The sequence below is a fragment of the Hipposideros armiger genome, unplaced genomic scaffold (genome assembly GCF_001890085.2).
Source record: "Hipposideros armiger isolate ML-2016 unplaced genomic scaffold, ASM189008v1 scaffold_244, whole genome shotgun sequence".
NCBI lineage: Eukaryota > Metazoa > Chordata > Mammalia > Chiroptera > Hipposideridae > Hipposideros > Hipposideros armiger.
Window position 1 is genome coordinate 2,290,349 of NW_017731594.1, and position 19,323 is coordinate 2,309,671.

The 19,323-nt window shown below is 42.6% G+C and overlaps 1 protein-coding gene across 1 annotated transcript in view; it reads left to right on the forward strand.

The window, feature by feature from the left end:
- Positions 1–18: 18 nt before the first annotated feature.
- The window catches only part of DPY19L1 (dpy-19 like C-mannosyltransferase 1), an 85,046-nt gene continuing 65,741 nt past the window's right edge, over positions 19–19,323 (forward strand). Inside the window, exons 1-3 of the mRNA XM_019655700.1 lie at positions 19–455; positions 15,698–15,722; positions 16,343–16,430. Coding sequence (XP_019511245.1) covers positions 158–455; positions 15,698–15,722; positions 16,343–16,430 — 411 coding nt within the window. The 5' untranslated portion in view covers positions 19–157. The remainder of the gene's footprint in view (positions 456–15,697; positions 15,723–16,342; positions 16,431–19,323) is intronic.

A 19,323-nucleotide genomic window follows, 5' to 3' on the forward strand; every position in this document is an offset into this window, starting at 1 on the left:
GCCGCCCGGCCTTGCAGCTCTCCCCGCCTCCCGGCCCCGCGGGGAGGGACCGGCCCGCCCTCCGTGGAGTGTGAGCGGCGCCCGGGCCGCCCAGCCAGCCCGCCGTTCCCCGGCCGCCGTCCGGGCGCGCGCAGCCAGCGGGCGCGACTATGCCAAAATGGTCCTGCAGGCGCGGAACAAGCACCGGGAGGCGGCCCCCAAGCCGCCCCAGCCGTCCCGTGCCTCGCAGTCGCCGCTGAGGGGGGCGCCGGACGCCGGCGCCGGGGAGCCCGGGCCCGAGCGCGCGCTTCAGTCCCTCGGGCGCAAGGGCGCCGCGAGCAGGAAGGGGCCCCGCGCCGAGCCCGCCGCGCCGCCCTCTCGGGGCGGTCTCGGGGGGAGCCTGGCAGCTGGGCTGCGCGGGGCGCTGGGCCTGCGGCGCGCGGGGCGCGGCCGGACCTGGACCACGCTCCTGCTAGGTGAGCAGCCCCAGCGCGCGGGCGCCGCCGGACTCGGAACTTTGAGGCGCGGGCCCCCAGCCCTCCACTCCCCTCCCGCCTCCGCGCCTCCGAGCTCCGCCGGCCGGTCCCCGCCAGTTTGTAGTCCTCTCTGACTTTTCCTGGGACGCCCTTACCTCTTTCTCCCCTCCTCTCCCCCTGGCTCAGCCCGCCTCCTTTCCATCCGACCCGCTCTGTGTCTCTGCTTTAAAAAAAAAAAAAAAATGGCCCCGAGATCAACAGCTGCCCGGCCTGGCCGCGAACTGGCAGGTCTGCGCTAACGAGACTCGGGCGCTGCTGATGGGCGCGGACCGGCCGCCTTCCCGTTATCCTGACCCCTGGCCCGGAGGGTACTTTGCTTTGGGTTGGAAGAGATTCCATAGAGCTCAAAGCAAAAGCATGTTCCCTGTCTTAGAAAGTTGCTCAACTTACAATTAAATTTTAGCGTGTTTTTTTTTTTCTTCTTCTTGGCTGCAAACACCGCCGGTGGCATTTGCTTTGTGATTTCTCCTCGGCAAGTCACTTTCCAGGGTGTTTTGGGTGCCCAGCTCTGAACCCCTCCCTGCTGACCTGGGGACATGTGGTGTGGCGGACTCCCCTCACCTCTCTCCCCCTGCTGCTATGCACCAAATGGATGATGTGTAAGAAGGTGCTGAACAACATAAAGTTGAAACATTCACAGGTTGTGGACCGACGTAAGGTTTCCTTTGTTCCCTGATGTGCATTATGATAAGGCAAGTCATTGCAGTTTGGATAACAGGCCTAATTTTTCTAAGTTAAGCCAGTCAAGTGCTATAACATTGCCATTCCTACATAATGCCATTAATGGGCTTTGGCTACTGAATTATTTAACTATTGGTGATTTATCCCTTATTAGCTTTTCAAATTCCCTTATTGACCCAAGAGAATTTGGAGTTCAATATAGGCCGAGAAATAGAACACAGCAAATTGACTTTCCCTGAGATCACAGCCACCGGTAGAAGCTATGCAATCCTAAAAACCCAGCCTCATTGCCTTGCGTGTGTGTGTGTGTGTGTGTGTGTGTGTGTGTGTGTGTGTGTGTGAGAGAGAGAGAGAGAGAGAGCATCCATTCATGCAATCACTCATTTTATTCATCCAACAAGTGTTTTGTTTGGCAAGCTAGTCCTAGACAAAAGGCAATTCCTGAATCCACGCCGTCCATGTACAGGAGACAGACTAGCAATCCTATCTTTCAAATATTGAACCTCTTTTTCCATGTGTTTTTCTAATTATTTAAAAAATTAGGGCCGGCCAAGTGGCTCAGTTGGTTAAGAGCTCGCGCAAGAGTTTGAGCTCTGAGTAATAGCGGTTTGATGCCCGGCCCAGCTGAGCAGCCGCTGAGCTGCCAATAGGTGGCAGGAGGCTCAGCTTAAAAAAAAATAAAAAAGTCAACAAATTATTTGTATTACCTTCAATAGATGTTGAATTAGGTTTATTTTAATCTAATGGGTAATAAAGTCAAAATTAATCCAAGAGGGTAACATTGGATCCATTTGATACATTGTTTCAGAATCCAAGCATTCCAATAGCACTTTTATTTTTTTTAAAAAGTGTCTAAAAATAGTACCCTGCTCCAATTAAGACATCTGAAAATGCAAATTCAGGAAATATAAAGTACAAGGTATTATTAATTAGCATGGCAAGAAAAATAATTTCCCTTTACAAATTTATTGTCCCTTAAAAAGGCATAATAGCCTTTTTATGAAAGTCGGTGATCTTCCTTAATGAAGAAATCTCTGGGCAGAGAAATTTAAAAGGCTCCACACACACGTGAAGAACCTGGAAGCACAGTGAAGATAATCAGAACGATGTGGCCTAAGGACAACTTTTTGGAACAAGCCCACTGGACGCCGCAAGGACAGGGACTTCTCAGGCATCCAGGAGGCTTACAGAGCTCTGCGCATGCGGCTTGGAGGGGAGAAGGGAGGGCTTCCTTTGTAAACGCATTCCGAGGCTATGCCAAAGAAAATACGTTTTCAACGGAAGTTTTCTATGTTATCAGCGAATAAAATTTTCCTGCTTTCTTTTCAGCCACAAGGTTACAGAATATGAAACTAACAGAATGTACTTGATAATCTCCCCTTCTCGGGCCGTTCAGGTCACTGTTATCACCTACAGCCTGGGCTCCCACTCTGGTTTTCTGTTTACGGCACACTTGTGCCTCGACCCTTCTCAGCCCTCCCTGAGAGCTCTGTTGTCACCGTGCGTCTGGCTGCACCGCTCGTCGCATCCGTGGAGCAGGGAGGTACACCCGCACCGTTCTAGAATAAGTTGCGAGGCCACCCGTAGCGGAGCGAATGTTGGACAGTGGCTCGACTTTTACCCACTCGCCTTCCCGCGGCCGGGCCTCCGAGGCTCCGGNGTGTGTGTGTGTGTGTGTGTGTGTGTGTGTGTGTGTGTGTGTGTGTGTGTGAGAGAGAGAGAGAGAGAGAGAGAGAATGGGCTCAGAAAGATGGATATTATTAGCGTACTTTTTTTTCCTATTGTAGATTCAAGCCTAGGAAAACTCAGTCTTTTCAGTACTGTACATGCCTCATTTTTTTCGGTAGGGAGCTTGAAAAGCCTTGCTGCTGTGCAGATTAGGTAAATTCACCTTGGGGAGGCAGCATGGTACAGTGGATGAGACAGGCTCCAGCTTCCGCCCACAGCGGTGAAGTTTGGTTTAAGTTTCTTGCAAGTTACTTCCTTAGAGAACCTTTCCTTCTCTGTGACAGGGGATTACCACCTCCCTACTTCCTCCATGGGCATGTCCTGAGGAGCAGAACTAAAGCGTGGGTAAAATAGGGGAAGGCACTTTGCATCTAAAGTGTTTAATAAGTTTTAGTTGCTGTTATGAAAGCACATGCATAATACCAATTTGAGATCTGGTGACAGGATGAAGTTGCCTTTTTCTTGAATGGCTAGTAGAAACATTGACAATTTTGTAGTGAAATATTGGGGAGGTTACAATAATAAATCAGGATAATATCTATTCCCATTTTCTTTTGTGCATGTTTTCTTGTAATTGCATTTCCTTTGAATCTTTTAATATTGGATGGCTTATCTTTGGGCTTAGTAACCATACCTAACTACAGTGTTGTACTAATGTAAGTGTGGCATTTTACTTGACCCACCCCTTTGGCCATTGGAAGGTGGTACAGTGAAGGGGCTGTCCCATATTCTTGGATGTGCTCTGGCCACTGGCCACCGGATGTGTGGGGCCAGATGACCACACCAAGGTCTAGAGACTTTCTGTTTTGCTAACCATCTACATGAGGCCACAGTGCAGCTTGATGGATGAGGGATGTTTGGGTCTTTCTCTGGCCCTGTAATCCTTGGACCCTGCAAAGCGGAGTGGAGTGTGTACGTTTTTGAAAGCCGCCTCATTTCTTCCCTTCTTCCCCCTCCCAGAATGAGTGAGAGTTGAGCCCACCCTGTGCGGTTCTTTAGTATGGATGGGACTTGGCTATGACAAAAATGGCTTCGTTTATGTTTAGGAAGAAATTTTAAGTGGCTCCTTGATAGAAGCACAAATTGTTAAGGGGTAGAAACTGACTAGGGCTCCTTAGCCTGGTTACTCGCATCTCTTCATATGTGCTAAGCACTGGCGAGGGTTCACCAGCTACCACGGGGGCCTTTCCACTGTTGGGCAGCGTTAAGCACTGTTTAAAAAGCCATGTTAATAAGCATCTTGTTCTTATTTTTGGGCATTATTTACTATTTATGTAAAGGAAACAGTTGTGAAGAAGGGTTCTCGAAATGTTTATTTTTAGAGGTCTCAATCCAGTAGCTCCCTGTACCCTGCAGGGGAGGCAGTGGTGCAGTAAGAACCATGACAGTGTTTCTCAGGCTTTATTGATTCCAGTCCACAGTAAGCAGCACGATTTACGCGAAAACTGCTCACACTTCCGAAAATGCAACTCAGTTGATACATGCATGTGTCTGTCTATTTACGGATGTCAGTGTCCTGGGAGGAAATGATTTAATAAAAGGACTCTTTTCTGAAGCGTGAGCAGGTTTAAGGAATTCACAAAGGATTTGGAGGCACCCAGGGACTGTCAACAGTGGGAAGGTGCTACCACCTCTGGGCCTGAAGGGAATGGGGGGTTGTATCAGGAGCCGAACCCAGGAGAGCTGTGCTGTGGAAGGAAGCAGGCTCACCCGAGAAGAGTGACCCCGCACACTCTCCTCCAGCCCGGAGATCTGCTGGCCTCTCTCTGGCCGATCAACTGCAAACTCTTAGGCCAGGGGCCCAGCTCCAGGTGTTGTGTAGGATCAGTCTCCTGGGCCTGGGAACAAGGCAGAGATGGGAGGAGAATGGGTTTGGAGAGGCAAATGGAGACTAACCAGCACCTATGTGGGTATATTTTACTAAAACAAACTGTCATGTAAGAATACTTACCCCCACAATGTGCAGTACACTCTGATTTTCTATTCTGTTCTCTCTCTTTTTTTAATGCTGGCCCTTCAGCTGATTTCATATCTAGTGTTAGGACCCGTAGTTCGAGAGCACTGCGTTCCGATTCCATACCTGCTTCACCCGAGTTAGGTGCCTGAGCAAAGCATTTAGCTTCTTTGAGTCTCAGTTTGTACACATGTAAAAATGGAAGACCCAGACTAGACTAGTGGTTCTCAGTCTTTGCTTTAAACTATAGTCACCTGGCAGCTTGAAAACTCCAGGTAGCCTGGCCACACATCGGAACAATGAGATCAGAATAATTGGGTGGGGGTGGGATGAAGGAGGCATCAGTAGTTTTAAGGTCTGAGGTCCTGCTTCTTTAGTAACAGACTGTCTGGCATCACTGAGCTGACCTTCCGCCGTGGCAGTAATCCCCTGGAACTAAATAAATCTCCTCCTCCCCTTTTAAACAGGGACACAGTGCAGTTTGCGAAAGTTTGTCCTAATCTCTTATTTTTCCAAAAATGGGGCTCTGAGTTGCCATTTATCATCTGATGTGGCTGTTATTTTAGAGTTGAGAGAAGAGTGACATGTTTCTTGTACCCATGTTCCTTATCACGAGAGGGAAGACAAGAGGATAGCTGGAGAGGGCTCTGTGTTGGAAGGAAAAATGGAAGGGGTGCTTTCCTTTGTGGAAGTAAAGAATATCCATGTTAAATATGCAAACAGAGTTTGTCTATGGTGAAAGACTATAGTGTAAGGTGCCATTTACAAAGCAAACATCATTAAACAATGTAACTGAATATGGAGTAGATAGAAGGTAAAAAGTGCTGTTTTCCCCCTGTGTCTGTCCTGCTTGACGCATTTTCATTACCTGCCTGGTTCCTGTGGTGGTTGGCAACTGCACCCCTGCTCTCAGCTGGCTCTTTACCGCAGGGCTTCTCGGCCTCAGCACTGTGACATTTTGGGCTGAATAATTCTTTCTTTGGGGGGCTGTCCTGTGCTTTGTGGGATGTTTAGTGGCATCGTTGGCCTCTACCTATAAGATGCCAATAGCGCCTTCCCAGTGTGACAGCCAAAATGTCTGACACTTAGTTGCCTCATCTTGAAAATAGGAATAATAAGTACTTCACCTGGATATGGTAAAGAATAAATAAAATACAAGTAAAATAACTGGAGCTTCGTTTACATCCACCTGTTATTGAATGTCTGCTGTGCCAGGTGCAAATTATTTGTTGGGGATAAAATGGAGAACAAGACAGCTGTAGCTGCTGCCTCCATGGAACTTCCATTCTAGAATGAGGGGGGTTGGGGGTCAGATAAAAGTAATTGCACATTGCAGTGAGCGCAGTGGAGGAAAGACAAGAGGCTGACATAGAAGAAACAGGAAACACCCACCTTAAATGGGGTCAGGACAGGCTTCTGGGAGGCAGCCTTCAAGCTGAGACGGACAGGAAGAGAAGACGCACGTGGCACAGAGTAAGTTGAGGGGAAGAGCGCGTGGTGCAGTGAGCTGCTGTGGGGCGGAGCTGAGCAGGCTGGTGGAGCTTCACCCTGAGGTGGCACGAGCCAGGCCTGCCTAAGGAGCTCGGCTTTCATTCCTAGTGAGGTGGGCAGCCACTGAGGGGTCGCTGGAGGAAAAGATGCAGAATTCTGCCTTACCTTGGGCATGTTACCTTTGAGACACTGTGGGATGTCCCAGTAGAAGTGTCACCTAGGTGGTGGTACATAAGAGGAGAGGTCTTGAGTGGAGACATACAATAGGGAGTCATCAGCAAAAGGGTGGTATTACATTCATGGGGCTCGATAGTGGCATCTTCTGCTGATACGAGATTTACTCGGTGCCAGGCAGAGTTCTGAGTGCTCTGGATAAACTCGTTTACCTTAACTGCTAGCTCAGACCTCACTGTGACACTGTGACTGTCATACCCATTTTGCCAGATGGGGGATCTGAGACACACAGGTGTTAGGTAACTTGCCCAAGATCACCCCTACAATGTAGAAGGGCCAGGATTTGAACCCAGGTGATGGGGCTCCAGACTTCATGCTCTGAATGGCTGTGCTGTGTTTCATCTTTCATAGGGCGAGTAGCAAGAGAGGAAGGGAAGCCCCAGGATCCAGTTCTGAGAAACCCCAATATTTAGTACTCAATAAGTGTTAACCATTTTTACTTCTTGCTTCTTCAGGGAAAATAAGGGAAAGAGGGGCCATACATAGAGATATGGGAATAAGAAGTGGAAAGAGAGCATATTAGGGGTGGCATAGGGACGAGAAAAGCTGAGGAACGGGGGCCACTGGCCATCTTAGTGGCCTTGCTTTCAAGCACTTAGGCACTGAGCACCAGCTCCGAGGACGCGTTCGTAGGTAGGTGTCGGGCCCGTACATTTTGCTGGAAAGCCAGTGAATACGATGGGAATTTGGGATTTTGAAAGTTTTTTCAGTATTTAAAACCATTTTTTTCTTTCTGAAATAGACCTCTGGTTAACACTTAAGAGTGTTTATAATCACTTAAACGTTGTATTTTTAAGAGATACAATTGGATGGGTTCTGAATATGTGATATTTACGAGTGTTCATATAACACATGATGAGTTAAATATAAGGGTATATTTACCAATTTGTGATTGATTTTTGGTCCATAATATGGCATCAATACTAAAAGCAGATACAATTTTATTATATACATATGTGTATTTGGATGTTGCTAAAATTTGAACTATAGCTGTTTTATAAGTTTTACACATTTAGCAGTTAGGCTGTATTAATGTCTCAAGTGTATGTTAATAAGATATTTATATTATTGTAGGGACTACAAGCCTGTGTGCATGTTTCTGAATGGGATAGTTTTTGGCTTTATTTCTTTGTTTAGATTTCTAAGTCCTGGACTTTAAAATTATTTCTAAGAAATTTCCTCCCACTTGTCAATGCATCCTTTTGGCTAAATGTGCTTGGTAATATTTTCATGCTTGAGCGTCCAGTCAGAAGGACAGTAGTGGCCAGAATCATGGAACCCAGGCTGTCCTCCAGGCCCTGGTGCATCCCAATCATGTGACCTGGGACCTTATGGGGAAATAAGAGCCATATTTGCCTTCAGAGGACCTCTGGACCTTTTTGCTTGATATGTGAAAGTACTCTGTGAACTGTACCTGACAAATAGACATTCGACTTGTTGTTATAACTGAGAGTTTCCTAATTTTTTCCTAGCTGTTGTAAGGTACTGTTTTGCTCAATGCTAGATATATGGAGGAGACTCAAGTGAACTAAAGTCAACTTTACAATCATCATCACATAGGCAGACCACTGTGAATTTTAGGTTTTACTGGGAGTAGCAGTTTCTTGAAGCTGTGACTGAATTTTAAAGCAGTTCTGCTTCTCATTTTGAGACTCAATATCTCTATTAATAGAATACATTCCTTTTTACCCCATTCAAAAAATAAATGTTTACTCCATTTAAAAAGGAAAACAAATTAAAAGGGCCAAACCTAAAGGCCATTAGTTTGGTGATCAAATCAGAGGAAAATCAAAATGAAAACAGAAAACAACCATGGAGGCACGTTGGAGAGTATGAGTCTGAAGTATTGGTGCTAGGAACATACACGACCAAGTATAAACCCCTCATTCCACACTGGGTGAAGATGATACTCAGAGAGGCTAAATAACTTACACGTCCAAGGAACATTTCTTTTAAAGAATGACTTTCTTACCAGGAGAAATACAGAATTTGATTTTTAATTTTAATTCTTTTATCATTGTTTTCAGCTATCAGGACTTGGACAATTTTCCCATCAAAGTATTTTTTGAATTTATATTTGCCTTTTCCTAATAAAAATGGTTAAAAATGTAGATTTCCAAGCCCCAGGTGAGATCTGCTGAATGAGGATGTGTGAGAGTGGCGGCCCAGGAATGCAGTCTTCACTAGTGCGCGTCCTAGATCGGTGTCCTCAGGCCCAGCGCACATTAGCACATTAGTGCCAAGGCAGAGGCAGACCTAGTCACGTAGTGTGCTGGCGGCGTGGAGACACTGCCCTGAGAAGTGTTTCTAAGCCACCTGAAGGGTCCTGTTAAAATGTCCGCTTGCAGTCAGGGACCCCCCAATAGGACCTGAGAGTCTGCATTTCCAACGAGCTCTCAGGTGGTCCAGTTGCTGCTGGAGGACACCTGGCCTGCAGAGGAGCCAGTTTTCACTGGAACGTCTGTGAACAGCTACCTTGATTTTGCCCCAGTCATTTCTGTACCGTGATAATTAATCTTGACTGTACGTCAGAATCACGTGAATTAAAAAGAAAAAAATCTCTGGAGTTTCAGATTTCGGGGCCCTGGATTAATATTCAAGTATCTCTAGTTTTATTTCGTGCCACAATTCTAACGCAATGCCAGGGGTTAGACCACTGGGGCTCTATTTGACGCATTAGGATATTCTCTCCGAAACTTGTTTCTTTACTGACGAGCTCAGTGCTTGCCAGGCTTTTTCACCTCATGGCAGACATATAGAAAATAATATTTGTGTGGTTTAGGGGAGGTGGGGCGTGTACAAGATGGTCTCTTCAAAGCCTAGTAGTCACTGGCCTCAAGGACGCTGGCACTCCCATCCTTGGTACTCCAGGCCCCACTGGCTGGGAAGCTCTGCCCAAGCCCTCCTGGTGTTCATGGTGCTCTGAGAGCCTGATGCACTGTATATGTAGGGAGTGGGCCCTCAGTCAAGATTATCTCATTATTGTCATTACCATTTATATTCTGTACCGTCAGCGTTAGTGGTGGGAATTCTTTTGTCGTGTTGGATCCAAGTCAACATCCAGCTTTATTATAGCGGTATTCTCTTCTGGCTACCCACTGTAAATCCCACCTAGGTTGTAATCATATCTTGAGGTCCCCCCTCCCCATCGCACTTTAATAAACCTGCCCTGAGAAGGTCGTTACTGATCCGCCTTCTCAGATTTCTCACAGTTCATAGACTTTGTGCCGTTTGCTCGAGTGCCTAATGTGTTCTCTCATTATTTTATGTACCTGAATCTTACCTCTCAAAGATTTTATCTTTAAGGGCACAGATGATGGCTAATATTTCTTTAATGTTCTTCTCGGTTTCTAGGAAAAAGCGTTGTGCATCTAAAGGCATTTAGATATTTGTTGACTTTGAAGCACCTGTAACTCACACAATCTAGGTGCTAGAAAGAAGGAAGGCGCTGAGCTTGTGGCATTCGTGGCTGTTTTCTCGTTCCCAAACTGGTCTTAAAGAATGTCTTTTCACTACGTAGAAACTGGGCTTTGTTTCATTCTATTATAGGTACTATAGACTAGAAATATGAATTATTTCTATATATTATATATTATATATTATATATTATATATTATATATTATATATTATATATATGCATATATATAGAATATGTAATGGGAACCCTTTGGGCACTTTGGAATATTTAGATATTGTGTTTAGGTGTTTAGGTTTTTATTTAATTGAATACCTTCCATAATTTCTCTTACATGGTGATAGTCATTTAATAGTTTAGCCCAGCGAGATGCCAGGCAGGCTGCTAGGAGTTGTAGGTACTAAGGTGAGTTAAACACAAGCTCAGCCTTGAGGTGTGCGCATGCGTAGCTATTGAGGGACTGTACTAAAGGTACTGTAGCTGAGGTGGCAGGACAACTTCACAAGATGCCATATTGGAATTCCTTTGACTTTGAAGGACGAATTAGGAGTTTTTAAGCCCGAGCAAAGCCACTTGGCATTTTAGGGGATTGTTGCCCAGCGCAGCCAGCTGAAGGCTGCATGATGGGGATTAACTGGGGATAGGCCAGTTAATGTGTGGGCTCCATGGGGTGAGCCACGGCAAGTCATGGGGCCTTTCACACGAAGCGATGAGATGCTAGGTCTGTACGTGCAGACACTGCTGTCATTCTCCCGGATGAATGGTTCATGTGGAACTGGGTGACTTCAGCTTCATCTAAACTCTGAATGGACCCTTGAGAACAATAAGAAATTGTTAGTAGTGTTAGGGAGGAGTTGACAATAGAACTTGTCAAGGTTGACTTGAAAACCTTGTCCAGTAGATTTAAGGCGCATCCTTAACCTCTTTTTATGTCATTTTGTCACTTGAGGGTTAGGGAGGCTAAAACTCTTTAGAATGCTTTAAGTATGGATTAACCTCAATTTAGGAATAAATTATATTTTTCAAATTTGCAAGTCATTTGGACTTGGAGTACATTTCTCTATATAAAGATTGTTACAAGATGCGGTCCTCAGTTGCCCACACGTGGGAAGGAGGCAGGCAGCTCTGGCACCATGGCAGAGAGAAACAGGTTTGGAATCGGAACCCCTGGGCTCCCCTCGTTCTTGCCATTTTCCAGCTGTGTGCCTTTGCAGAAATAGCCTCTTGGGTGCCAGCTTTTCACTTGTAAAGTGGGAGGACATACTCGCCAAGGTGGTTGTGAGGCTCAAAGGAGAGAGCCCGTCAAGGTGCTCTGTGATCTTAAGTCACATACTAGTTAGGAAACACAGGTGTAAGGGAAAAAAGTGTCACAAGGGTGGGAACATGTGTTCGTGGTCAGGAATACCCGTCGCTGGCTGCAGCTGTCCGAGAGCCACCTGCAGGTAACCACAGGGGGCAAACGGGGCTTCAAGTTCTGCCTCTCACACCTTGAGGAGGAAGAGAAAGAAGGACTTCAGCGTGCTGGAAGACCCACCTGAGGAATCTCAAAAATGCAGATCATGGGGCTCTACTTCCCCGTGGTCCTGGTGGCGGGGTTGGGGAGGCCCTGAGAAGGATCCCGGACTTCTGAGTCACCTGCTGGGGCGGGGCGACCTGGGGAGGGGAGAAGTCCAGGAGAGGACGTGAGAGCGGTGGGGGTCTCCGGTGCTGGGCGGAGAGGGAATAGGGTTTAGGAGCTCTTGAGGGTTGATCAAAACGGTAGGGAAGGACCCCCTGTCCCCTTTCTCTGTTCCTCCTGCCCTCCTTACTGCTGCTGACGCCGCGCGCCAGGCATAGGAGCGGGGCAGGGGGCGTCCCCTCCCCACTTTCCGAGGGCACTGGACTGGCCTGTGTGGGGTGGTTCGGAGGGAAAGGACAAAGGCTGCGACTGGCCTCGGGGCTGCGGCTGGAAGGAGGGGCGGCTGACGGAGCGCCTGAGGGAACGCAGCCCTGCACCCTGCCCCTGGTACCCAACCTCCGGGCGGTGTAAGCAGTTGGCTGCAGGTAAGACCAGGGATCTAATTTGCACTCAGGCAGTGGGGACTCTATTTTTGGAAAAAAACTATTAGGGTGAGAGAGAGAGAGAAGGAGAATCCATCAAAGTATATTCAACTTTGGTTTATTAAGTGGACTTGATTTAGGATTATTACATTTCCCCCCTTAATTATAGCAAGTTGTATGCCTTAATTTAGTAAACATTTGAGTCTGGCTGGTGCTCACCTGTGTGCTCTAATAAAGTTCAGTAAAACGTTGTTTCTACCCTCAGGGAGTTACATTCTATTTTGTGTGAACAAGATTCTAATAACAAGAATTTTCAGTGAAGAGGCTGCGCAAATCCCATAAGACTGAAAATTGATATAATCTGGCACAAAATTTCTTTAATCAGAAAGTGGAAAGAGCGTCCAGTTTAGTTTTAGGGTTGGTAATTTACGGATGTGCTTCCAGCAAAGTTCTCAGCCGTAGGATGGCAGTCTTTTGAATTAGATGACAAAGACCTTTTCTTGAAAACCTTTTTCTTACAGAATATGTTTGGATTTTTTGAAATGTAGGTTTTTTTTAATGTTCTGATTTTTAAAAATAACTTGCTATACTTACCTCAGTATCTTAGAATGAGAAAATATAGCATATGTGTTAAAATGGAAGAAACAAGATTGTCAATTTTATGACACTCCCAAAAGACTATAAACAGGGTTGATAATCTCTGGATTAAATTTAGAGAAAATCAATTTTAATCTCTTCTGTAGGCAAGAAGGTAAGAAAAGCTCTCTAGTGGTGCCTTTGGAAGTTTTTGTCATTTTATAGGTTTGTGCTTAAATTACATGCTCACAAGGCAGTATCTGCTTTACTTGCGCTTTCAAATGATGTATACATATAATTTATTTCAATTTTGAATAAATTAAAGCATAGTTCTACATTTTTATATAAAATAGCTTCTATGAAACAACAATGAATTGCAACTTTTCTTTCCATCTTTAAAATTAAAAAATAATACAGCGGAAGGGGGAACAAGATACTCCTTGCGGCTAAGGCAGTCTTGGCCTTTGTCTCACCTCCTCCATCCTCCTCAAGAGGCCTTGCAGTGAGTGCGTGGTTCTCAGGGCAGAGTTCCTACCTCCAACTTCCGTTTCTCTGTTTATCTGCTTTGTTTTTCTTCGGGCAAGTTACTAAAGTTCTTCGGCCTCAATGTTTCATCTGTATACTGTGGAAATATTTGTACCAACCACATAGGATAGTTGTAAGGATTTATTGAGTTAGTTCAAGTAAAGCACTTATAAAGTGCCTGGCATGTAATAAGAATTCAAATGCTAACCACTTTATTATTATTACTAATCATTGAAATGAACAAAGGAATTCAAAACATTGGGCACATTATGAATTGACTATGAAAGAGTGCCATCGAATTGCAAAAACTCCCAAGAACCTTTTAGTGCTGCGTGAGGTGAATTAAAGGCTTTAAAGCAGGCACCAAAGGCCACTTTGTACCTTCCATCCTTCTGAGGCATTGTGGTATTCTGAAGAAGTGGAGGGATGATGCCCTTCAGAAATCCTCCTTACCCCTTCCAGGATTGTGAAGGTCAGAGGCTCATTTAAAGGCATTCTGTGGACTGCATTGCTGTTAGTCAGCAGCAGACAGGATGCCTTCTTGTAGAGAATTATTCTTGTTCTTCTAGAAGCTGATTATGGTCAAACGGGAAGAAGGAGAAATTAAAGTAAAATTATAAAACAGGAGCAACATTATTATTTTAAAATAATGTTGAAAATGATAAACCAAAAAACTTATAAGAATTAGTTTAGTAAATAAGCCCAAAATAAATACACTTCAAAAATAAATATGCATACATTAACAATATCCAGTAAAGTATAATGGAAAAAAATTTTTATGGATATTAGCAGAAAAAAAAATTAAACTCCCAGGAAGACTTAATAAGAAATACGAATTGACTGTGTATTAAATATGTATTAACTCTACTAATAGGATTTTTGTCAAGGGCAATTGAAAAGCAAGATGAATAATTGAAGATATAGATCATGTTTATGGATGTGAACATACTGATTTATATTGTAAACATGTAGATTCTTCCCAAGTTAATTTATAAATGAAACCCCAATTATAATCTCACAGTGATTACCAAAGTGTACGTATGACAAGTCTCAGCATGATAAAGGTGACATTTACGTTCTGTGAGAAAAGAATGACTTACTCAGAACATGATAGTTAGATCATTGAGAAAATAAAGCCCAAATTTTGTTATGGTGGGGTGAAATCTTGCACCAAAAAGGAAGTGAATGGTAGCTTTGTCAACAAGAAAAAAATCAAGATTTCCAAATGTCAAAGTACCATATACAAACAAATGTCAAATGACAAACCTAGTTAAATATTTGCAGTTTCAAGAGAGTAACTCTGTCTTTTATAAACATTAGTATCTCCTAGACAAAATGTATTGTTTTTTAAATATAAATACTTCTTTAAGAATAAGGCAAAAGATCTGAGCTGTTTGGTTTTCATTTCTAAGAGCGTTTTCATAGTTGAAGTCCTCAGTTAGTAGTTGCTTAATCAGAAGCCTGCATAGAGTAAGATGAATCTTGTAAGAAAATTGAATCATATTTTCTGGATTCATCTTAATATGTTCTTTGTACTTGGACAGAAAGCAAACTATTGATTCTGTTAAGTAACAAGAATTCAACCGAGTAAATTTTAAAGATCTCATTGGCTTTATTGACTGATTCATGAATCAGGCAGCGTCCCATCTGGGAAGTAGAAAGGAGCTCCACTGAGCTATAGAAAAGGAAAGACTTTTAAAGGCGGAAAGGGCGGAAGGAAGAAACTATTAGCCTAGAGTGCCTTGTCTCAGGCGAGGTTGTCCTGAGGGGGAAGGGAAGAGGCTTATCTGTGGGTACCGCACTGGTGCTGCCCAGCGACTTCCCGGTTGACGGGTAAAGGTTACATTCCTGGAGAAGCTGAAACTGCAGTTAGGTTAGGTATTAAGTCTTGGTTTGCTCCCTCGGTTAGCACAAGTGACTCCATTTTGGGCCTGTTGTCTGTTTTGTTTGTTTGTTTTAACAATTCTCATATGAGAATGATTTTATTATTAGCTTGTTTTCTCTCTCTGACATTTTCTTTCTTCCTGTTCCCTCTCCATCTCATCCTTCTCTCTTACTTTAAATTTGTTTAAAAAATTAGTAAAATTTATCATGACTTCGGATATTGCAGCAGTATTTTTTTTTTCCATCCTCAGCCCTGTTCCCCGAAGCCACCATATTTCTTTGTTCTAAATTACCTCTCACCTCAGTTACCTCTCACCATTGGCTGTATTGCTCTCGCAGTTCTGTTGGTGGAAGTTCTCATGAGAGGGTACCTTGTGCAGTCCTTGGCCAATAATAGGCCTTCATGTATTTTGGTGAAAGAGTGTGAGCGAAAGAAGATTGTAGATATGTGCCTAATTCCTTTATAATCCAGCCTATTGGTATTTTAAGCATAGCCCTGGGGCTTCTTTTAAAGAGTCTGTATTCTTCCCCTGTCCCTTAAGAGTCCAACATTTACACATCCCAAACTTGACCATGCGCATCTTTGTACTGCTTTTCTGTAAATTGAAAACATTTCTTTATGCTAACATCATTTAATTTTTTTTTCCTTCCAGCTGCCTTTGCAGCAGTGTTGCACTGGTAAGATTGTTTTTCTCCTATGGTATATTTTATGCACATGTTTGTAACTTACCATAGCTATTTCCCTTATATAAAGAAATAATTTCAGTATGATAAGCATGAATATATATTATCATATGCAACACGATAGTCTGAAAAAGTAGGTTAATTGATAAATCAGGGTCAGGATAATATATTTTTTTAATAAAAAAGATTCATTATTGAAGAGGTTATATTTGAAATGACTGCTTAACAGTATAGTAGTGTTCATGTTGAGAGGAAGATTAATTTTTTTAATCTTCTGGATAGAGAGAAATATGAATTTCATTAATCAGACATTTCTCAAATGGTAACCCAATGACATTTATAGTTTGTATCTTTATTGTACTTAAAATACCATTATTCTGGTTCATTCTAATTTTACTATCTAATTTGAATGTGTTTTCTTATAGAAAGAAATTTTAATATAAATGTAAGACATACTAAGTGGAAAAACAAATATGGGTACCACTATTTGCGTTTTATTACAAAATTATCTGCAAATTTATAGATATTTTTATTTTTGCTTTTAGAGCTCTTTTTTTTTTAAATAACACAGCGTAAGTTTTAACATTTCCTTTGTTGCGTTTTTGTTTTTGCAGGAGCCATATAACACACCTCTTTGAAAATGATCGGCATTTTTCTCACCTCTCGACATTGGAAAGAGAGATGGCTTTTCGCACTGAAATGGTTAGTTTTCGCATGGTATTTTGTTGCATTTTAGGAATCTAAAAATTTTAAGCTTTTTCTTATGGAAATTTTCAAAGATGTTCGGAAGTAGAAATAGTCCACACCTCCCATCTGCCCACCTTCCAGCTTCAACACCTGAAGACGCAGTCATTGTCTTTTTTCATCTGCACCTCCACACACCCATCTTTTTAAAGCAAACCTTAGATAGCATATCATTTTATCTGTAAATGCTTTCAAATATGGATCTCAAAAGAAAGGACTTTTTTGTTAACCACAGCACCATTGTCACATTGAAAACAATGAACAGCTGTTGCTTAATTATCATCAATTATCAATCAGTGTTTAAATGACTGGATTGGCTTTTCTTCTTCTTTTTCTCTCTTTTTTTTTTTTACAGTTGGTGTGCTGGTATGTTTGAATCAGGATCCAAAACAGTGTTTATACATTGTGTTTAGTTGTTACAGCTCTTATGTCTTTAAATCTATAAATTCCTCTTCCCATTTTGTTCTTTTGTTTTCCTAGCTATTAACTTTTGGAAGAGTCCTGGCCATTGGTCCTGTAGAAATACCCACAGTAATTCATGTTATTTATTATGCTCTACACTCCCAAGTTTCCTGAAATGGATAGATAAGAGTCTTGATAACTGAAGGTTTGATTTTTTGGGGGGGTGGGGGGCGGCAGGAATATGTCATAAGTGGTGCTGTGCATTTATTGTACCATACGAAGAGTCGCACCATATCTGGCTGTCTCACTTTCTGTGATGTTCTGATTGATCAGTGGCTGTAGGTGTTGTTGTCATGTTGATCCCTCCATTGTAGCCTAGCCATCAGCCTGAATCAGCTATATCATTAGGATTTCCAAATGGTGATACCTAGTCTATTATCTTTCTTCTACATTATTAACTGTAATTCCTATAAAGAAGAACTTTCCTATAATACCTCTTTGGTTTCTCTGAGGTACACTTCATACAGGTAAGACAGAGTTACTGCTTGTTTCTTTCTAGTTACCACTTTTCAGAAAAATGAGTTAGTTGCCTAGCATCTTATCCCGGTGACTAACGGAGTTCCTTCTTTTAGAGTAGTGTTATGATCTGATGAGTTTTGACATGTTTTGTAAACTTACCTGTCCCTAGGTGGTGAGAGCCCTTGCAGTTGGCTCTGTGTTCCTTGATATGCTTCCTTACTTTCCGGTCCTATAAGACATTTTTATCTCCTGACCCAGAGTGGTTTCCCAAGAAGCCCCAATTCCTTTCAGTGGCAAATGGTATTTAGAGACCACAATTTTGGTGCTAGAGATGCTCATTGCTGCTGTTTTATACTAGATTGGTCTTTTTTTTTTCTTTTTTTTCTTTTTCTTCACTTAGCATAATTTTTTTTCCCCAGTTTCAGGTGTACAAAACAATGTAATAGTTAGACATTTACACCCCTCACAAAGAGATAACCCTCCTCCCCTAGGTTGGTCTTTTTAAGGAACAGAATTAGGAAACAATTTATTACAAAGAAAATAAATCATTAATTTATATTCATATTTTTAAGTTCAAATTTAGGAATAGATGGTTTTTACTTATTTTATATTAAATTTATATCTTTCCTGTTAGCCTGAGAATCTTGATGTGAAATTACTTATTTTTGAGGAATAATAGTACCAAAGATATTATTAAAATATGATTGCTGAAAACAATTTAAGACTTTCTTGCATTTCTTTTTGACTTTAGGATATATTTCACTATATATAAAGTAAAATTGCTATGTCTTACAGTTATTAGAAATCCTCTCCAAACTTGATAGTTAATTGTTTTATTTTTTGTTTTTTCATATTTAGCGATTTAAAATTTTTTGTTTTACAATTAAATGAGATATTTACATGATTCCAAAATCAAACTTACAAAACAAGGTAGGTTGTAATAGTGTTGTCATAACAAAGTATAATAAGCTGGGTGGCTTAAAAGAGCAGAAATTTATGCTCTCACAGTTCTGGAGGCTAGAAGTCTGAAATCCAGGTGTTGGGAGGGCCGGGCTCTCTCTGAAAGCTGCAGGGGCGAGTCCTTCTTTGCCTCTTCCCGGCTTCTTGTCATTTCTGGTGCTCCTTGCTTTGCACTGGAGATGCAGTTGCTTCAGTCTCTGCCTCTCTTGTCATGTGCCCTTTTGTCCTGTGTCTCTGTGTCTAAATTTCCCTCTTATTATAAGGATACCAATTATATTGGATTTAGAGTCTATCTTATTCCAGTGGGACCTCATCTTAACTTGATTACATCTGCAAGGACCCTGTTTCCAAATAAGGTCCCATTCATAGGTTCCAGTAGACATGAAATTTTGGGAGACATTATTCAACCCAGTACAGTAGGAACTTAATTTTTAAAACAGTGATATGAGAACTAGAACACTATAGTATTAAGAACCATTTTTTCCTTTTTCAGTAAATAACTGGGTTGGCAGATCACTTTCATATTCATGATGCTTAAACCTGGGTTAACTGTACAGAAGATAGAGTTGCTTTCCCATGTGTATCTGTCTTGCGTTTATACTGTCATTTCTACTCCCCCTTAAGGCTTCTCATATTTGCTTGGTTTTTGTCCCATGTGCTAGTCCAACCTTGATCTTTCCTAATTAGCATGCCAAGCTAAAAACTTATCTGTTTCCCTTAAAATGGGAGCACCAACTCTGTCCCCCCTCCCCCACACCCTCAGTCCCACGGGGTTTTACCTTATGCTGAGCTGATAGGAAGGAGAATAGCCTGTGAAACTTGTCGGCATTAGAATGTAAGTTGTATGTGATACATCAATGTTTAGTCTTCCTAATATATTTGCATTTTTACATGTAAATCTAGAGGGAAGATGGCTTATGGTGCCATTTTGGGGATTCAAATAAGCAGTTAGGGGGAAACATTTTTGGCG